The sequence below is a fragment of the Brienomyrus brachyistius genome, chromosome 15 (genome assembly GCF_023856365.1).
Source record: "Brienomyrus brachyistius isolate T26 chromosome 15, BBRACH_0.4, whole genome shotgun sequence".
NCBI lineage: Eukaryota > Metazoa > Chordata > Actinopteri > Osteoglossiformes > Mormyridae > Brienomyrus > Brienomyrus brachyistius.
The window spans coordinates 20,563,273-20,581,893 of NC_064547.1; the positions used below are offsets into that span (position 1 = coordinate 20,563,273).

Below are 18,621 nucleotides of genomic sequence, written 5' to 3' on the forward strand. Positions count from 1 at the left end.
CGCAGGGATGTGACACAGACCCCGCACATGGGGAACGGCAGTGGGATTCAAACTGGCAGCCCTGATGGTGTTCACTGCCAGCATCTCCCACTGAGCCAGCCAGCTTGAAATGCAATATTTATGAGCATAAGCATTTACATAAATACCGCACTGATCAAAGGTCTGGGCAAACAAAGGCTGTTCCCTTTTCATCAAAGGAGCATCAATCTGCTGGCCTCATCTTTACTGTTAGTGACACCGAAACCAAAAATAAAGTCGTGTTATCATTTAAAACACTAAAGCAGGCAGTGGTGTGTTCGGCGTGTATCCGCCGCACGTCGCCAGGTGTGATCGGAAAGACACTTTATTTAAGGTCCTCGCAAAAGAGGAAGATGCTCATTGTGTGAAGGGATTTCAGTAATATGCAGTACTGCCCTTCTCTGATTGGCTGAGGGCTGAGTCAGGGTCATCGTTGTCCTGATTGGTCCCGCCTCCCGCTGTCACTCATACGCCACACAGAAAGAAATCAGCACAGATCCCGTATCGCTACAGCAAAGATCTGCAGACTCAAATTCCACTGAGATGTTTTTTTCTTTTTTCTATTCGTATAAATGCAACCAAAGTGCAAAATAGTAGAATTTCACTGGAAACCCCAACTCTCAGAAGTGGCCTAGGAATATGGTCTGGAATTGCATCTAGAAGTTTCCAGAACTTCTGGAACACCTGAAGCACTATGCAGATCCACTTTACAGGCTATTAGCCATATCATGATATAACATGTTTATTTTTAATGCAGACAGGTGTGTGCAATCATTGAGTCGACCTGACCGATCACACAGTATGTTCTCTTAATGCAGAGATACATTTGAAAGAACATCGTCTTCATCTGGGATTGAAACTCTGTGAGTGCTTCACTCAATAAGGAAATAAGGAGCTTGAGTCAAGTTGATACCCATGCAGATAGAGTGCTGGTGGTTTGTAATCTTTTAAAAAACTGGAAAATTATGACTATGAAATGTAGTATCTTCAATCAGCCCTGACCTTCCAGATTCTTCTTCCTGCGTGTGAAAATGATGCAGAGCGATCACCTCTGTCTGAGGCTCACCACTATTTTAGTGCAATCCTTCTGAACCAGCTCCTTTTCTGCACTTGGGGGGTGGGGTCAAGTAGCAAACCGACTCCTCCGGGGGGGAATGGGTAAGGTTGTATAACCAGCTTACTAACCCACCAAAATAAATCCTAATGAATAATAATAACAATTCATGCAGAGAAGCTGGTCTTTATGACAGGAGTAAAGCTATTCATTGCAGGATTTACTGAGTAAGTGCTGAGTTATTTCCAGTGTCTAAAATGCTGTAATCTTGCCTGATGCTTTGATAAATTAAAACCCAATAATAAACAAAATCCCTCCCGTCTGTAACAGGAGTCCCCAGATTCTATCAACAACAGCAACACAAAGTCAAGGTCCACTCTCCCATGATGGCAAATTTTGGGGAGGGGCCCTGCCAATACAGTAAACCAAGTTGGGTGGGGACAGTTGGTCTATAATATCACTTTGAGAATTTGACAAACTGGCAAAAAGGAAAGAGGCGATCAGATTTTCAGTAAAATAATGTTCCTCTCAAAATAGTAGGATAATTGTAATGCAGTAACTGCGAGAATTAGTAGAGTGGCAGCTTCCTTTGTTGACGCGGCTCAGCCCTGACATCAGCTAGGAGAGGGGCAGTATTGCTTAGCATACTTAGGGCATGTCAGGCTGTTTTCAGAGCCCCGAAAGGGCAGCACCTCACCATGAACTCATCATGGTGATCTGAGAGCAGTGCCACAAGTGGTCCATGCCTTTCCATCCTGAAATCCCCCCCCCCATGCTTTGGACAAGTGGGCCAAAATAAACAGGAGGACCCTGGGTTTCAGCATGTGCACTGAACACATTACTGCAGGGAGGAAGGATTCCAACGTCTATTTCTAAGTGAAATGTTTAGTATTTTAGTCCGCTAATCTCATTCTCTTAGACACGAACTTTTCCATACTCTGACTGTCAGCTAAAGTGAGAAGATCGCTAGTTCTCATTCTGACTCAATGCCAAAGTTCTGTACCTGTATTTATTACTTTATTACCTTTGCACTGAAAGACCAACAAAAACAACATTTCAGCTCAGTGTATGATTCCATCCATCATATATCCGAAGCAAACAATAAAAGATATCTTGGCTTTTGATTAGCTTGGAACACAACACCCCCTGCTGGAATATTAATTATTGCTCCAAATGGTGCCAGAGAACACTACATCCCCTGCTGGAGTATTTACTGATGCTCCACATGGTGTATGAGATCCCTACACCTCCTTCTAAAGTATTAATTGTTACTCCACATAATCCAAGAGAACACTACATGCCCTGCTGGAGTATTAATAGTCACTCTACACTATATCCACACTACATCTCCTGCTGGAGTATTATTAATGATTACTTCACCTGGTGCAAGAGCATTTTACACAAGCTGAGCAGTCTTATTCTGTGTTAGTGTTGCAAACAGAAGTGACATTCACTTGACAATTCATCACAACAAAGTGTTTATATAACAAAGTGTATATATTGCAGTTACTATAATTTTAATATTCCATTTACTGTCTATCCATTTTATGCCTGCAAATACTCTGATGTGCTTGGTCTATGAAAATGGTTTGCATCCCATATCTCAATAAACAAACATAACTTAAGATAATCATTAAATTGCGATATGTTTTTAACTGCTATCAAATATAATAGATTATATTATGTGCCCTCAAACACAACATATATGTAAGTATGATTAATGTAGCCTAATATAAGGAGTGCCTATTTTAAATCATTCACTGTGGATGCTGATTAATAACATGACCCAAATCGTGATGAGCCAACCAGAGCCTGGCGTTTAGAAGGAGATCAGCCAATGAGAGAAGATCCCCACCCGCACCTTATAGTACATAAACTCTTAATTACCAGAAACCATTTTAACAGTGCAAAGCAAAATGTTAAAAATTAGGAAACTCTACTAACTTGACACACTTGCCGCTGTATGTACAAGATTTTTAATCAATGAAACTTAACTTTAGCTTAAAAGGTTGAAATCATATGGGAGAGGCTCATATGGAAATGAATGGGGGGGGGAGAATTTCAGCCGGTGAATCATGTTCAGTGTGGAAATGGGATCTACTTGTTAATGATGTCTGAGCGACTGCTTCATCGCCGGCGATATCCTGTCACTGCTTATCAGCACTGGTCCAGTTTTGGAAACACCCAGAAGTGTGTCTCTTTAAGTGGCTGAGTCGGTTTAGCGTTTCACTGGAGAGGTCTTTGCTGGAGCTGCTCACTGGCACAGAACTTATGTACCTAAAACAAAATGATAGCTTAAAAGGAGACTTTAGGTGACGTATTTTTCCACATCAAACGCGACAGTTTAGCTAGAATTCCAGCCCACAATATGTAGCTCTTTTAATTGATAATTAAACTAGTTTATACGGCAAACAAAAGAATTCACACTCATAGAAGTGTTCTTAAATGTGAAATATCTTAAATGTTTTTTATTCCCAAGTCTCTTCCCGGCACAAACGTCACACTGGCAACATTCCGAAGCAGCTGAATGGTGACTGGTGACCTCGCGCGATCGGCCCGCTCACACACCTGCTGCTGTTGCTGATGTGTTAAAGGGGCCGCGTTATTAGTCCTCTGTGATGCTCGACAGTGGGTAGGATTCTCAGGGTCAAGGCTGCGCCTCCTGTTACACTTATTCCAACTGATTTATAGCTGTCATTCATACACGTTGCAGTTCAGAGCTTTGCTTATGGGCGAAATTCAATTTCCTCAAAATACGTTCATGTCAGTTTGAGATATCTTCATATATTTCGGAGTATTGTTTCAGGGTTAGATCCTGCATGATCCACCTTCACTAGTTGATTATTGAGTACAGGGTCACGGTAAGCTGGAACATGTCCCAGAATGCACTGGGCAAGGGGCATGAAGTATCTGGATTTTATTTACAGATATATCTGAATCATTTACACATAACATGAGGTACAAACCTTCATAAACAAATTCTGTTTGTTGGCCACCGAGCAGCTGGAGAACAGTGGTCTCTGCTCAGTAAATGTCAAGCAGTGGTATTATACTCTAATTGCACCAGGATTGGTTCCCCTGGTAACAGGCCTGAGAGTCTTTTCCTGCCCTGCACTCATGAGCAGGGCGCCTTGTAAAGGGTCACAGGACCCTTCGTGTCGGACGTTTGACGTATTTTTCATAGCAGGGTCATGACCTGATAAAGCTTCTTAAAGCTTGTGGGTAACAGGGCCTCTCTAGCTGGGATTTAAGGAGAGAGAGGTACATTTTAAAGCACACTTAGACTCCCATCAAGATTAAATAATGCCTGTGATTAGACAGGAACTTCCCATGCGAAGGGTATTGAGGACTCTGCCCTGGACTTGGTGTATATTAATGGTTTCCTTTTAATCACTGACCTTAATGACATCTGATTTTCCAGTAAGGTGAGCTCACATAGCGTGACACCGATTTGCGTTTCGTTTGCGGTCCACTCCGGGCGAGACCGCAGTGGTATGAGGCGGCCTGCCCACTGCCTGCTGGTGATGTCATCAATCTGCTCAAAACCGGCACCGCAAATGTACTGCCGTGCTCTGCTACGGGTGCGGAGGAGAAAAACCACAGAGCTCAAGTTGCGACAAGTTTTTATTTTGCACGGAAGTCCGTCTCCAAGAACACGACAGAAGTTCTCTGGGCTTTGCGGGGTTCGAGGCTTGCGGTTTGCAGCTTGGCTCGACAGTGTCTCTGAGGTGCCGTCCGTGCGTCGGGCTCAGCGGCAAACCCCTGAAATGAGGCCGCGGACCGCCTCCGGCGTCCAGAAGGTGGTGATGTTCCATTGATGGCATCAGAAACCGGACACATCAAAACCACGTGGTGTGAATGTCACATTTATCCATTAAGAACAAGTTAGCATTATAGTCAAATGCAGCTGTGCACATCTTAAAAAAGACCAGCTAGTACCAGATTCTCGATTGTGCTCTGTAAAAATGCTTACAAATTGTATATAATCTATATATAAACAATCCCAGCATGCTTTGCTTTGTTGCTTTTTCCAAAAACATCCCTATGCTGTGTTAAAACCCCCTAACCTTACTATGCATTTTTGTGTTCAGACTGGAGGGGAGTGATATGTATGTCATGAAGTGAAATACGGGGTCAGACTCTGCATTGCCCCTGCAGTCACAGGGTCTGTCACCAGTTAGCAGTTAAAACATACATGCAGGACACCCTGACCACAGACACCTGCACACCTTCCCCAGCACCGACACATAGCACTTTACAGCAACCACACGCCATTCAAGCATGCACATTATTAGTTAAATTAAACCACATCGAAGCTACTTGCTTTTCCCCTGCTAGACCCTCATCATATCACCGGACATGCGTGCGCACATGCATCCTCCTCGTAAAGTAATCACGAGACGAAATGCTTCAGTAACACAGAGACACACGCTGCCACGGCGCTTACAGCGAAGAGGGACGTTACTAATGATTATGAACAGCCAGTCTGCTTGCAAACTTTAAACTTTAAGACACATCCCTTCATCTTAAGCATTCTTCTCCATTGTTTTTTTTCTTTTTTCGAGGTAAACAGCAGGACGGTTAAGGACTCTAAAGGCATCAGTTGCTCATCTCCAGTGCCGCTACCTGAATGTCTTGGGCAGAGGGATGCAGCAGAACGCGCTGTGTTTCCCGCCTCGCGGACATGCGCGTGAGCGCCACTCCTGAGCCAGCAAGCTACCTGGCTCCGGCGGCCCCCCGCCTCGTCAAAAGGGGCAAACAACTCTCTCTCTCTCTCAAAAAAAAAAAACCCAAAAACATAAGAATTCTCATGCACGATATGCGATGCTTATGTTACGACATCACAGCATAGTTTATTAGCATTAGTATTCTCAAAATTAATAAATAGGATAAGACTTTGTCAGCATTCAGTCTCGTCGTGTGCCGGCTGCATCCTGAATTGTCTGCTGAAGCTCCCTGTAAGCTCCTTAAGCGAGGCTCCACACACTCTGCGTAATATGATATTTCTAAATAAAGGAAATTAAATGTAATTCCTATGACAGTTATAATAACAACTAGAAACCCTTTAGTGTCAAAATATATCCCTCTTTTTTTAAAAAAATAAAACATATTGCACTTTTATTACAATCAGAATATGATTGGTTGTTATGGTGTTATGATACCAAAAAGGCTGAGGATTCAAAACTTCAACGTGAACTTGTAATGCTCCGAGAAAATGTTTAGATGTGTGTACAGTTGATAATCCAAACGTAGGGGAAAAAAAACAGCAAACAAAGAATAAAAATAGTAAAGTAGTGTACCATGCAAAGGGTGTGGCGAATCTGGGGCACGTTAGGGCGAGCTGGAGATGGAATAAGGCGGAACCGAGGGCTGTGGGGGGTGACGTGGTTTTCCTCAGCGGGAGAGGTGGGAGCTCCCCCCCACCTGCCCAATGCACGGTCATCTCAACAAATTCCTCTGGCAGGTGCAGCCCCACGTCTCCCCGCTAGAATGTCACATGGCAAAATAGTAAGGCAGCTGTCAGCCTCCGTCAGCTAAAAGTGCATTGCTGGATATTTCCAGGTAAGTCTCTCTCTCTCTCTCTCTCTCTGTTGCTGGAACGGGCCCTGTGCACTTCACACTGTTCACGGCTTCAATCAGCAGATTTCTGTGGGTTATTTTTGTTGTTGTTGATTTTAAATCAGGTAATTTTTTTATTTTTTTTTTTAATCAACACGGCCACTTGCTACACTTTTCACAGGACCCAAACTAGCCACAGATCACGGGCAAGGAGCTGGCCAGCCGCCGCCTGAATGCTCCACATCTCATCTTACTCCTGTGTTCCTCGCCAATTCCAGTCTTTCTTTGACCGTGTCTGAGGCTGACTGCCGCCATTTTGTTTCTTTAGGTGCAGAGCTTCAGGCCGCTTGCTGCTAGCTGTCATGACTCCACTGAAGGGCGAAAAAAGTTCAAAGGTTAAGTAATTATGTAGAGTCACAGTATATTAAGGCAGATGGAGGCATTTTTTTGTGTAAAAACTGCTAAAGGTTTCATACGGATATTTAAATTGTCGATAGGTGCTGCTCTGAGCAGCCATGCAGATAAAACTTACCCAGGATGCAACTTTGTCATGTCAGGAAGTGGACAAAAATAATTGCTAGGCCAATATTCAACAGCATTACAAGGGCAACCAAAATTGAGTTTGGTCCCTGCAGATACAAAAAAAAAAAACACACAAAATACAAACAGTTCAGCACGATGTTCTATTTCTAAAACTCGGCATGGAAACTTAACAGAGTATTTCTTCTGTCTGTCTGTCTATCTAATCACGTAAAATGGACCTTACTGAGTAGGCACCAGCACCCTCTAACAAATGGCTTCAGATGCACTTATTACTAACATTAATAATGGTTCTTCATGACTTTACCACAGTACAAACACAGACAACATGACCTCTAGTATTATTAATGCACCAGATACCTTTATCAAATGTCATGTACAATTGACAAAATTGTGTCTGTCCTTGAAATAATAGGGGGTTAGGGGCTTTGCTCAAGGGCCCAGTCGTGACATCACTTTGCCAACCTGGTTCCCATCTAAGACCCACATCCCTGCCTACTGGGCTAGGCACGTCATTCTATAAATCTGATAACACCTATTGGACTTTTAACTCTATATCTAATCCATTATCTACCTTACCTTATCCCTTACACAACCCATCTGTTTCAAATGTCTTGTCTAATTGCACTGTCGATTTGGGGAACTAATTGATTTGGGGAACAGTTCCTGTCATCTTGATGTTTTTTGTGCTGATGAAGTTTACATTCGTCGACGCTCCTACCCAGAGTGACATGCATTATGAGAATGCAGGCTCAGCGAGTCCCTAAAACACCTGCAAAGTTTAGGACCTCGTCGAGACACTCAGTGGTGAATCAGCAGCCCTGTTCTGCAGGTCAGAACTCATCTGCTTGGTCCACATGTTGTGTCGCCATCAGGTGACATAAAAAAGGAAGTGTTCTAGCTGGGATCTATGCCTACATGTCCTATAGCACTGAACCCCGATTCTGGATTTGCAACCCTGACTCTTATTGGCCGTTTCCTTACTCAGGGTCACATGGTAATGCATGTGACAGGTAAGGTCACTGCCTTGATAATGAGGCAAAGGGCACTTATCAAGCTGGCATCATAAAAGAGGTTAAGGAACCCTGGAGGAACCCGCTTAGATGAGCGTTGAAGAAGCCCCAACACAGCACTCACCATCTCCTCCTCCTCCTCCACGTCACTGCTGATCTCCATACTGCCTTTCTTCATTTCTACAAGACTCTTTGGCTTGAGAGATTCCTGTTTCCTGAGTTTCGCCTCAGGCACGCTTTCTTTGGAAGCCGGCAATGCCAGGATGGGTTTAGAGGCCGGCAGCCCGAACTGCTTCGGGGCCTGAGACACCTGCAGATCTTCCCGTGGCTCTTCCAGGGGCAGCGTCACCTCGGCCATCACGTGGTAGCTATGGTACTGCGAGGGCACCTGCCCGTTGCCGGGACTCACTGAGTTGGCTGTTGGCTCGTCCTTCTTGGGGGGTTTTTGGGGAATGGCCTCCTGCCTGAACGACGTCCGGGAGGCGGCCCTGGGGGGGCCGGCGGGGGGATTTGGGCCGAAGGAGTACGTCTCGTCTCTGCTCGGTTGTCTGCCCAAGCTGCTGTTGACTTGGGGCGGCTTCTTCTTGGTGGTGTGAGGCGAGGGGGCTGGGGAGGCCTCAGGGCTGTGGGCAGGGGAGTGAGTCGGGGTCGTGCCCTTCCGGTAGAAATGGGGGCTCCCCGAGGGACACTTCTCCTTCTTCTCCTCAGTGACCTCCTTGATCTCCATGGGGTCGGCAAACCGCTGTTTGATGTAATCGGGGCCTGGAGAGACACAGTGAATGAAGAGACTCATTGTAGACAGTGCTTATCATGTAAGTTAATGTTAATCCAGTTTAACAAATGAATTTGCAGCGACTGAACTGCTGATTGAACAAAGCTGGAATGGTGATATAACACAAGAAATGTGCCACGTGGTAGAATGTGACATTTTTCGTGAAATAACTTTAAAATTTCATATTGCGTGTTGTGTTTGTATTTCCATGCAATATATTAAATGTGGCAAGAGTTCAAATGAATTGTGATTTACTTTTCAGACACCTGGCATGATAGCTGACAAATATGCCCCTTAAAATCCAACAAGAACCTCATTACAGTCACCATTCACACACTTCTAACCCACAGTAATCCACGGCAGTTATGTAACTTGTTTCATTTTTTTTCCCTCTATTTTTATCTTTCCACACTAAAAACATTCAAGTAACGCAAAAATCTATGAATTTGGACTCAAAAGCTGTCAGTAGACAGCTTATGCAGAGCTGGAGATGACGGGGGACAGAGGCGCATGCTATCGGAGTGCGGAGTTGCGGATTAGAGACTCGGCTGCTGTCAGCGGCCACTGCTGTAGCAAGAGGCGGCTTTTTTGCTCGCTTACCTCGCAGTCTTACCGGGCGTGTACCTCTCTGAATGTCGCCTATTGCCACTCTAAATATAGCTCCTCCTTTCACCCTTAAAATAAACAGAATGCAATGCAATGCAAGATCTGACTTCTGCCTGAAATCTCAGCCTTAGTGTCACCAGGCCAACAGTCACCGCTGTTAAGCGGCAGACTTCCTCTTCCTACTGTCGGCGTGGACGTGAGAGATTAACAAGACAGCGATACAGATTTTCAATACCAAAAGTTCTGGAACCGTCCTTGACCTTCGCTTAAAGTGTGGATAGAACATGGCATTCTTCAGTCTCGGGTAATTAATTCTGAGCACTACATGCCCAGGTCAAGAAGTCACAAAGCGTTCAGTACACAGAGTGCAGCTTTCGCAGGCTGCGTCTGACTCCATGTCCTGTCCGTACCACATGCCTAATCCCTCGCAATGCGACTGCTGCTAGGAATGAAAAATTCCCTGAGGAAGGAGAGCAACAAATGGAGGCCACTTCAAAGGGGGGACAACTGGATTTTAATATCCGAAAGGCTTAAAGCGTCTGCTGATTATAACTGCATGCTATAACTCAATAAGTGCTCGTGCATCATGGGAAGTTTGTATGAAGTTTGGTATGTGTTTATGTGATGACTCCTGGGGATGCTTCCAAGCATTTTCCGGATTCTTCTCTGAGGAGAGGAGGCGAATTCTGCGTCCACCTGGTAAAGCAGGTTTTTTTTAAAGCTGCATGTGAATTTGCGCCTTAAGTCACTTATCATCTGTGAAAATCATCTTGGTTTTTACACATGAACAGTACACTGGTTCATGTGCCTGCCCACATTCATATTTTTACTATTAGCTACAAAATTATTAAAGGTAAAACATTATGTCACATTAAAAACAACATTTTAACTACATGCTTAGGGAGCTTCTCAATTTTTTTTTCTATTCCTTATTGCATTTATGTATCTGAGGGATCAGCAGGTCACATATACTTTCAGCTTACATCCTAGGAGCTGTGCAATTAATCGAATTTGAATCACGATTACAATTATGGCTTCCCAAGATTATGAAAAAATGATAATCGAGAAAAACGATATTTGTTTGCATCTCATATTGAAACGATGCCCTACTTTATCTTGCGCAATAAATCCAGAACAAATTTTTCAGCGGTGCGCTTTGCCCCTCCCAAAACGCTGTTAGCGAATTCCCTGCAGCACAGCAGGCATAACACTTTCACGGCCGAAAAGTACCTTAATTTGTAGAATATGTTTCAAAGCCGTGTCTGCACCACAAGGCAACAAGACCAGTTTATTTAACCACTTACAGTAAAGCTTAATCATAAAGTGGTCTATTACCAAACAGTATGTGAACAAAAAGCAACTCATTCTGCAACGCAGTTGTCCGTTAAGTTATCCTCTATAATGCAACCACGTATCTGCCAAGTTCTCAAAAACACCGAGATATAACGGACGCCATGACATATTATTTATTTAGCACAGCTGGAAATATTGTCTCGTGCCATCGTGCATCACTGAAGCCTGATCCTGTAAACAAATTAGTTTTTCTTGCTAAAAATCTTTAATTTGCACTTTTTATATCTGTGGACTAAGCGGTGGACTTTAATATGTATAGCTGGGAATAAAAATCAAGTTTAGTGTTTTTACACCTCAGAGAACAGTTCAATTCAGTATAATTAATTTATTCATTTAAAAAATACATACAAGTTCAACATATGTTATATCATTAAAATTATAATTTTGTTTCAATTCAATTTCAATGTAAGTGCATAAGTTTCATTATTAAGATTCAATAAATACAATGTTTCTGCAGTCAAGAGTAATTGTGGGAAATAATCGTGGTAGATAATCATGATGTCAATATTGGTCAAAATCATCGTGATTATGATTATTATCATAATCCAGCAGCTCTGGTGCAGGATACACATCAACTGGCAAACTTTTAGGTAGCAAACCATCTGCTGGACTGTGTGAGTTAGACGAAATAAAATCAGTAGGGCCCAGAGTAATCGATCTATTGACACCCGAAGATCTGACTTCCCCCACGGTGAGAAGAATTCTTACGCATATCACTGGTCTAGGTGCCACCAGACCGCTGAGAACAGGAGTAATGACCTGAGTGAATTGCCTTCGTCCAAAGTGGAAGAGTAATCCGTATATATAGGGTTACCAATAAGATAGAAATTGATTCCAGCTGACCCAATATTACCAATCCAATAAATGTCCAGTGCAAAGAATGGCTTTCATAACACAGTCTCCAGACAATACACAGTCCATCCATCCATCCATCCATCCATCCATCCATCCATCCATCCATCCATCCATCCATCCATCCATCCATCTTTTAGCAGGATCAGGGGGCCTGGAGCCTATCCCAGGCAGAATAGAGTACAAAGCAGAGTTACACCCCGGAGAAGATGTCAGAACACAGACTCCAGTGCCCTGTGCCAGACTAGCATCCTGTCCAACATACCCCATGCCTCGTGCCTGATGATGGACTGACAGGGTTCCCTGTCAGGGTGTTCCCAGCCTTGTGTCCTGTGGTAGGCTGGCAAATTGACCAAGGAATCCCCTGCCTGGTGCCCTGTCCTTCCTCTAAACGGCTCCAGGCTCAGTGTGACCTTTTTCTGGATGAATGGTTATGGAAGAATGGAGGATGGATGGATGGATGGATGGATGGATCAGTATTACTTCCTCATGCTGCCCTTCACTAATGACACAAAGAGCCACAGACAGAAAAAGTCCTAATCTGTTCCTATGGTGATTAAAGAAACTCTTATTTTTGTTTAAATATTTTTGCGATACCTTTTTTGGTTAAAAGCCGTTTCTCTAAATGTAGAATATGACTTAATTCATTAACGTCAAAAATCAGCCACTGGAGACAAACTACCCCATTACACACTTTGCAAATCATCTACACTATGAGGTTCTTCATCCATCTCGAACTGAACTCGGATCCAAGTGCAGTGTATTTATATCCCGCTGTAATCATCATCAATCATCTAGTCTTTTGGTACAAATGGGGTGGGCCCGTGCTCCTGCCTATCTGGGGTCTGTCGTCCAAATAAATTTGTACGTTTTCCCCCTGAAGAGGTCAAACTGTGCCTTTCCCACTGACATGGGGCCCGATCCGTAGCACGAGGGACATCTTACGTAATGAGGAAACGGCATCTCCAAGGCAGGTGGGTGCAAGGCGGGTGGTGGGCCGGACACATCCACGCATCTCACAGATTAGGTTAAGACACTCACTCAGTCTGTCACAGAATCCCACATATTCAGACACTATGTGGAGGGAAGCATAAACGTCTTTCAGTGCTTATGTGTTGGGACATCCAGCGATGTTCAGCAAATAATGTTCTAACGGAGTCAACTTACTGGACACCACATTGCAGTGCTTACCTGAGTGCAAAGCAGAGGTGTATCTACACCAGGCTTACCCAATGCCAGCCCCAACACAGTTACTCATTCCCCTGCTCGAACACACATATTTCAGCCAATTACCCAGTCTAGTACGTGTGCTTGTACCGAAAACTCTGCAAACTGTGCTGCAAACTGACCCTCCGTAACCTGAACTGGGTAACCCTGGTCTATAGAAACAAAAAACTGTGACATATATGATGTTTCCCTCCAGAACCACAGTGCAAACACACCTGGGTATGGAACCAGGTCAGCAGATGGTCAATTATGATCAAAACCCTGACCAGCAGCTCCACGATGGAGGGACATTAAACCCACTGCTGTCCTGGCCACTGCAACAAGGACCAGGCATTTCACAGTGTAGACTGAACTTCAGTTCCACACAAAAGCCACACTTCCTGTGCACCATTGTCTTCACTTCAAATACAACAGTACCTTGATAAAGTCTCATACCACATCAAGTCTGGAAGGGGTCACTGTCCTCTTTAATTCATCCATCTATTTTCTGAAACCACTTGTCCTATTCGGGTCTGCAGCCTATCCTGGACACACCAGGCACAAAGCAGGGAACAATCCAGGATGGGGCACCGACTCATCAAAGGGCACATTCACACAAGCATACCTTGGTATCTCCAAGTAGCTTCATTACGTCTTTGTAGGGAGAACCGAAGTAGGCAGAGGACACCTCATAATAACACAAGGAGAACATGCAACTCCACACACACAGACCCCTGAGAGAGACCTGAACCCAGGCCCCAGAGGTGAGAGGCAACAATGCCAACCACTGCAGCAAAATGCAGTTCAAGTCCTACTTAACAAATAAAGTTTATGATCGATGATGCAATAACATTCATGCACAACATGTCTGAATAAAAAACATCTTTGCGCTTTTGCTGGCGAAGCGACTGGAAGATGGTCACACACAGGGTGAAGAATAATGTCTAATCCTTTCTGGAAGGAGGAGGCCAAACCGGGGGAACTGGAAGTGACAGACACGAGCCTGGTGGGGGGGCGGGGGGGTACACACTCTCCTATAAGGCGCAGTGCCTCTGGGCCTGCATTAGCTCCGAGGTTCATTCCAAACAGTGCGGGACAGGCTGGCCATAATGCTGCATAGACGCAGTGGCGTTATGGATGCTGTTTAGCTGAACTGTGCAGGTTCCCTCCCCACGGTTACACAGAACATCGCCTTAAATGGACGGGCAGCACAGACGCAAAGTGACGGCATTCCAGCTTACAGCTCATACCCCGTCAGAGCTGAGACAGAAGCTGCTGTTTACTCACCGCTGCCGGCATGTATTTTATAAACGACCGCTGCCTACAGAGGCAGCCGGCATCAAAAAGGCCGACTTCACACATCTTTTTAAAATCCCTGCCATTTTGTTAGTTATCCGTCTCTAAACCTATATTTAGCTGCACGAGAACAGCAATGATACATCTAAGGGCCGTGATGCAGCAGAGAGGCTGATGTGGTGATAGGGCCATGAAAGGCACCTCGACGGGGGACAGCGTATCCACTGAGGACAGCGGAACGCGCCGGAACAGCAGAGGAGAGGACAGAATGGAACAGAACACGCCGCGAGAGGCGTCGCCGCGGATGCAGGCTCTCCGAAAGGCGCGTCCCGGATGGCGAGCCGCTCTGACTCAGCCTGCCATCCATCCTCATTTCACTGCATAATCTCTCACAGAACCTCTGCATGTATAAATTAATATCTGCACGTATAAATTAAGAATAAGCCCCTGTAATACTGCCTGGAGAAAGTTTTGGAGCTAATGGCAATCACAGTAGACAATGTTTACAATTTGCATCATTATAAATGTTCACATATTTATACACATTTGTGAAGGCTGCGCTGAATAATATACAAATTCAGATCCGAAGACTAATGTCCACTGTCTACAGATCATCCTGCCAGTTGTCTCTTCATTTTAATTTTTCAAGATGCTGAGGTTTTTGGTACAGCACACTCACATAACCACTACATGACATGCAACTACTGCTGTTAATTATTAGGTGACACGATGCCCCACATCTCCAGGGTCACGGGTTCAAATTCCACCGCAGCTCTTCGTGTGTGTGGAGTTTGCATGTTCTCCCTGCCTTGCCATGTGCTCTCCTCCAAGTATTCTAGTTTCCTTACAGAATCTAAAGACATGGGGTGTTACTCAATTCCAAGAACGCGAAGATCGTAGTTGTGTTCTTGGCAAGAGTGTACTTGCTAACTTGCCTCCCCAGAACAAGCTTGGGACGCGATGAATCATGGGATTGATCTCGTTAACGAGGATGCAACCGAAGCATCCTTGATATTTGGACCGGCGTCAAATATGAATGCATTCCTTCTATGAATGCACTGTGCATTATGAAGTTGCACTGAATACTCAATAAATGCATAATGAATGCAATATGAAGCTGCAGTTAATGTAAAGCGTTACCAATAATTCATACTGGCTCCTTATTAGCACTCGCATCTAGTTCAGTTCCTTGATTCTGGCTTTAGGAGCTGTTAACGAAACTGCATCTATATCCGTCAAGTGAGAAGTCTCACTGTAGATGTGTCTTATGCAAGGTTCATTGATTGTTGCTGCAAGTTACCCATCCACATCCAATCAACAGAATCCCTCTCAACCTTCATTAAACACCTCAAGCCCCATCTGTCCAGGGAGCCCCTCATCTAGCCCTTTGACCACTGAGCTGCTCTGTCTTCAGCTCTGCTCCCTTAGCTGGTCCCTTGTGTATCCAGCATCCTTTTAATTTTACAGCTTCCTTTGATCACAATAGCTGTCTTATAAGGTTTGGTAATACTTTACTTAAAGCTGTCATCATAATGCATTATAGATGCCTTCATAATGCAGTATCATGCATTCATAAAGTGTTACAAACATGGCTATAAATATTTATAAAAAGGCATAATACATTACAGCCATGTGTATGATGCGTTATGAATGCTCTATGAAGGGCTCATCTACAATGCACTATAGATACCTTTATAATGCATTATAATGCTTTGTTCTGCATTATAAAGGTATCTATAGTCATCTATTATAGAGGAGAGCATCACACGGCAGACGTAATACATAATACTCATGGCTATAATGTCTTATGCCATTTCATAAATAGTTATAGCCATGTTTATAATACTTTATGAATTATGGCTCCTTGTCTCCCAATGAATTATGTAATTCATAATGCATTATGAAGGTATCTATAGTGTATTATACATGACGGCTTTAAGTGCCACGTAAGGTTCTTGATGTTTGTAGCATATTGAGTAGCTCCTGCTCCAATACTAACTTACACTGGAAGCTCAGCTCGGTCCCACTTTTGCCCAGTTGACTCCTTGACAGCTTGCGTGATACTTTGGAGAAAAGCGTCTATTAAATAAATAAATGTAAATGTAACAGCAACACCTGCTCTTTAAAAAGAATTATCATCATGCTTTGCCTAATGCCATTCAGCATGAAGTACCATTCGGATTTCAGAAATTCTAACCTGGACAAGGAAGATCGCCAGAGGAAGTGGCCCCCAAACCTCGGTGCTCATGGAAAGTGACATGTGGGCTGTAATAGGCGGAGAGCATTACCTCATTTTTCCATAACACAATCAAGCAGCATGGTCCGTCCTCGGGTGCGCGCATGAAACGAGTGCTGGGGGATGGCTCTCATTGACATTGTATTACTCACATGCTATTTTACCGCCGTTTGGCGGAGCTCCATGCGCAGCCAGCACATAGCGCTAAAAATACCGCCACACGCAACAGCCCGTTGCAAACCCGAGGGTTAAACTGTGTTAAAGAACGTCACCCCTACACCACATTTCTTAAAGCTTCTTGCGGGTCAGTCACTGCCACAACAAGAGAAACTAAATTTAATTCCCGCAGTAAATGCAAAAGACTGAGCAAACTGTGTTATACTGGCTTCCAGGATTTTTAGGAACTGAAATACTTTGCTAGCATGACATGCTGTTTGAGGTTTAAAATTATAAATTATGAATCTTCTTAATTAATAAAATATTACCCTCTACAGGGAGCTTCTGCATGGAACGGCTATAGGATTCTTTAGTTATTCTCCTGTAGCCTGGTTTCCGGCTTCATTGGCAGGGGGAGGCTTTCGTCTGCCCCTAACCTGGTTCTGCTTCCCTCACCCCCCTGGGCTCAGCTAGACAGCCCTCTTTTCTTCCGGAGCTTTCCAGCACAGGCCGGGAGATAGAGTCGGGGGCTCCTGTGATGTCTGTGGCCGTCTGACGCTGTGCGGGATGTTTACGCACCGAGACGAGAGAACAGAGGCGGCACACAGACTCGGTACCCGCGAGCGACGGCCGTCCATTTGGGACAAGGGAGCCCCACCTTCAGTACAAAATGCACACAGTCGCATTTGTACAGAGACAAAGGACAAGGGAGCTTTCATTTCCCCTTACTGACGGCCTCTGGCTTGGCTGTGTCGCCTGTCAGTGACTAATTCAGGGCAGCTTAATGGTCAATATCAATAAGCTTCTCCTTATCTCCCATCTGAGATACCAGCTCGTGGCACTGGTGCCGTGTATCACAGCCCCACAGAATTATGCTCCTCATGACAACCACAGCCTGGAGCAGAATGCCTTGCGGAGATAATCACCAGCCGTGAAAGCTTAGGAGTCCGGAAGGCTGTTTATCATGACAGGTTCTGTACACCTTGTGCGTGGAGTACACTTTTCTTGCATTGGAATTCCCAGAGGAATTTTGGGAATTACACTGTAATTGGGAGTTTCCACGTTGGTTCATTTTTCACATTGAATGAATTTACAGACTCCTATTACGAAAGACCTCATGGACACTCCAGAGTCCCACCCATCTAGATGAAACTCATCTAGATCAATCTCTGCCATGCGCTCCGATACCACAGTCCAGATAATGCCATGGTATGGGTAATGGGGCCGGCAGGAGTTTGTGTGATTGTGGGTCCCCTTGCTTTTCGGAGTTACCGGTCAGTGTGGGTTACCTGGTTGGCGGAAGCCTGGCGACAGCTCCCTGGCCACGGCCCTGGCGATGTCAGAGTCCTGGCGGGCAGACAGGGCAGCCTGATCGGCAGCTTCCGCCTTAGCCCTGGCATGGGAGGTCCTGGACAGAGGAGATAACAGGCCGTCAGAGCTGGAGGTGTGGGGATGGGTCGACACTTTGGGGCACCATCCCTACAAATGTACAGACACTGGGTGACGGTGGCGGGGTCAACACCTCCAGACGAACGTACTCCTTTGTCACAAATAGACTACAATACGGTTCTTGGGAAGCCAGGCTGCTGACAAATAGTTTGTGTTTCTTCTACAGACGAAAACAATCTGTGCAGCTGAAGACTGATGCATGGAAGTGCCTGGGCGGCTGATGTCATTCACCAAGAAAGCAGTACTTCCGTGACGACCCAGAACACCTGATACCATCTGGAACCCAGTTTCTAGGGTTCCGCCGTATAAAAAGACAACGGAGGACAATTTAAACCTGTTGTAGATGATGTGATAAGTGGCTCTGGGCGCCATGAACTCCCCACCCCCACATGGATCCAGGGCTCATTTATGTGGGTGAACTTGAGAAGTTCAAACACGCTTGAACAACGATTTGAGTGGCCAGAGCTCTGACTGGGGGGGGGCGGTTCAGGTTGCAGCAAGGCCCCCACTG

The 18,621-nt window shown here is 44.8% G+C and overlaps 1 protein-coding gene across 1 annotated transcript in view; it reads right to left on the minus strand.

The window, feature by feature from the left end:
- Positions 1–4,678: 4,678 nt before the first annotated feature.
- Positions 4,679–18,621, minus strand: part of jph1a (junctophilin 1a) — a 33,124-nt gene continuing 19,181 nt past the window's right edge. The window contains 4 exon segments of the mRNA XM_048976930.1: positions 4,679–7,002; positions 7,164–7,260; positions 8,309–8,946; positions 17,951–18,069. Of these exon segments, the coding sequence (XP_048832887.1) occupies positions 7,180–7,260; positions 8,309–8,946; positions 17,951–18,069 (838 nt within the window). The 3' untranslated portion in view covers positions 4,679–7,002; positions 7,164–7,179.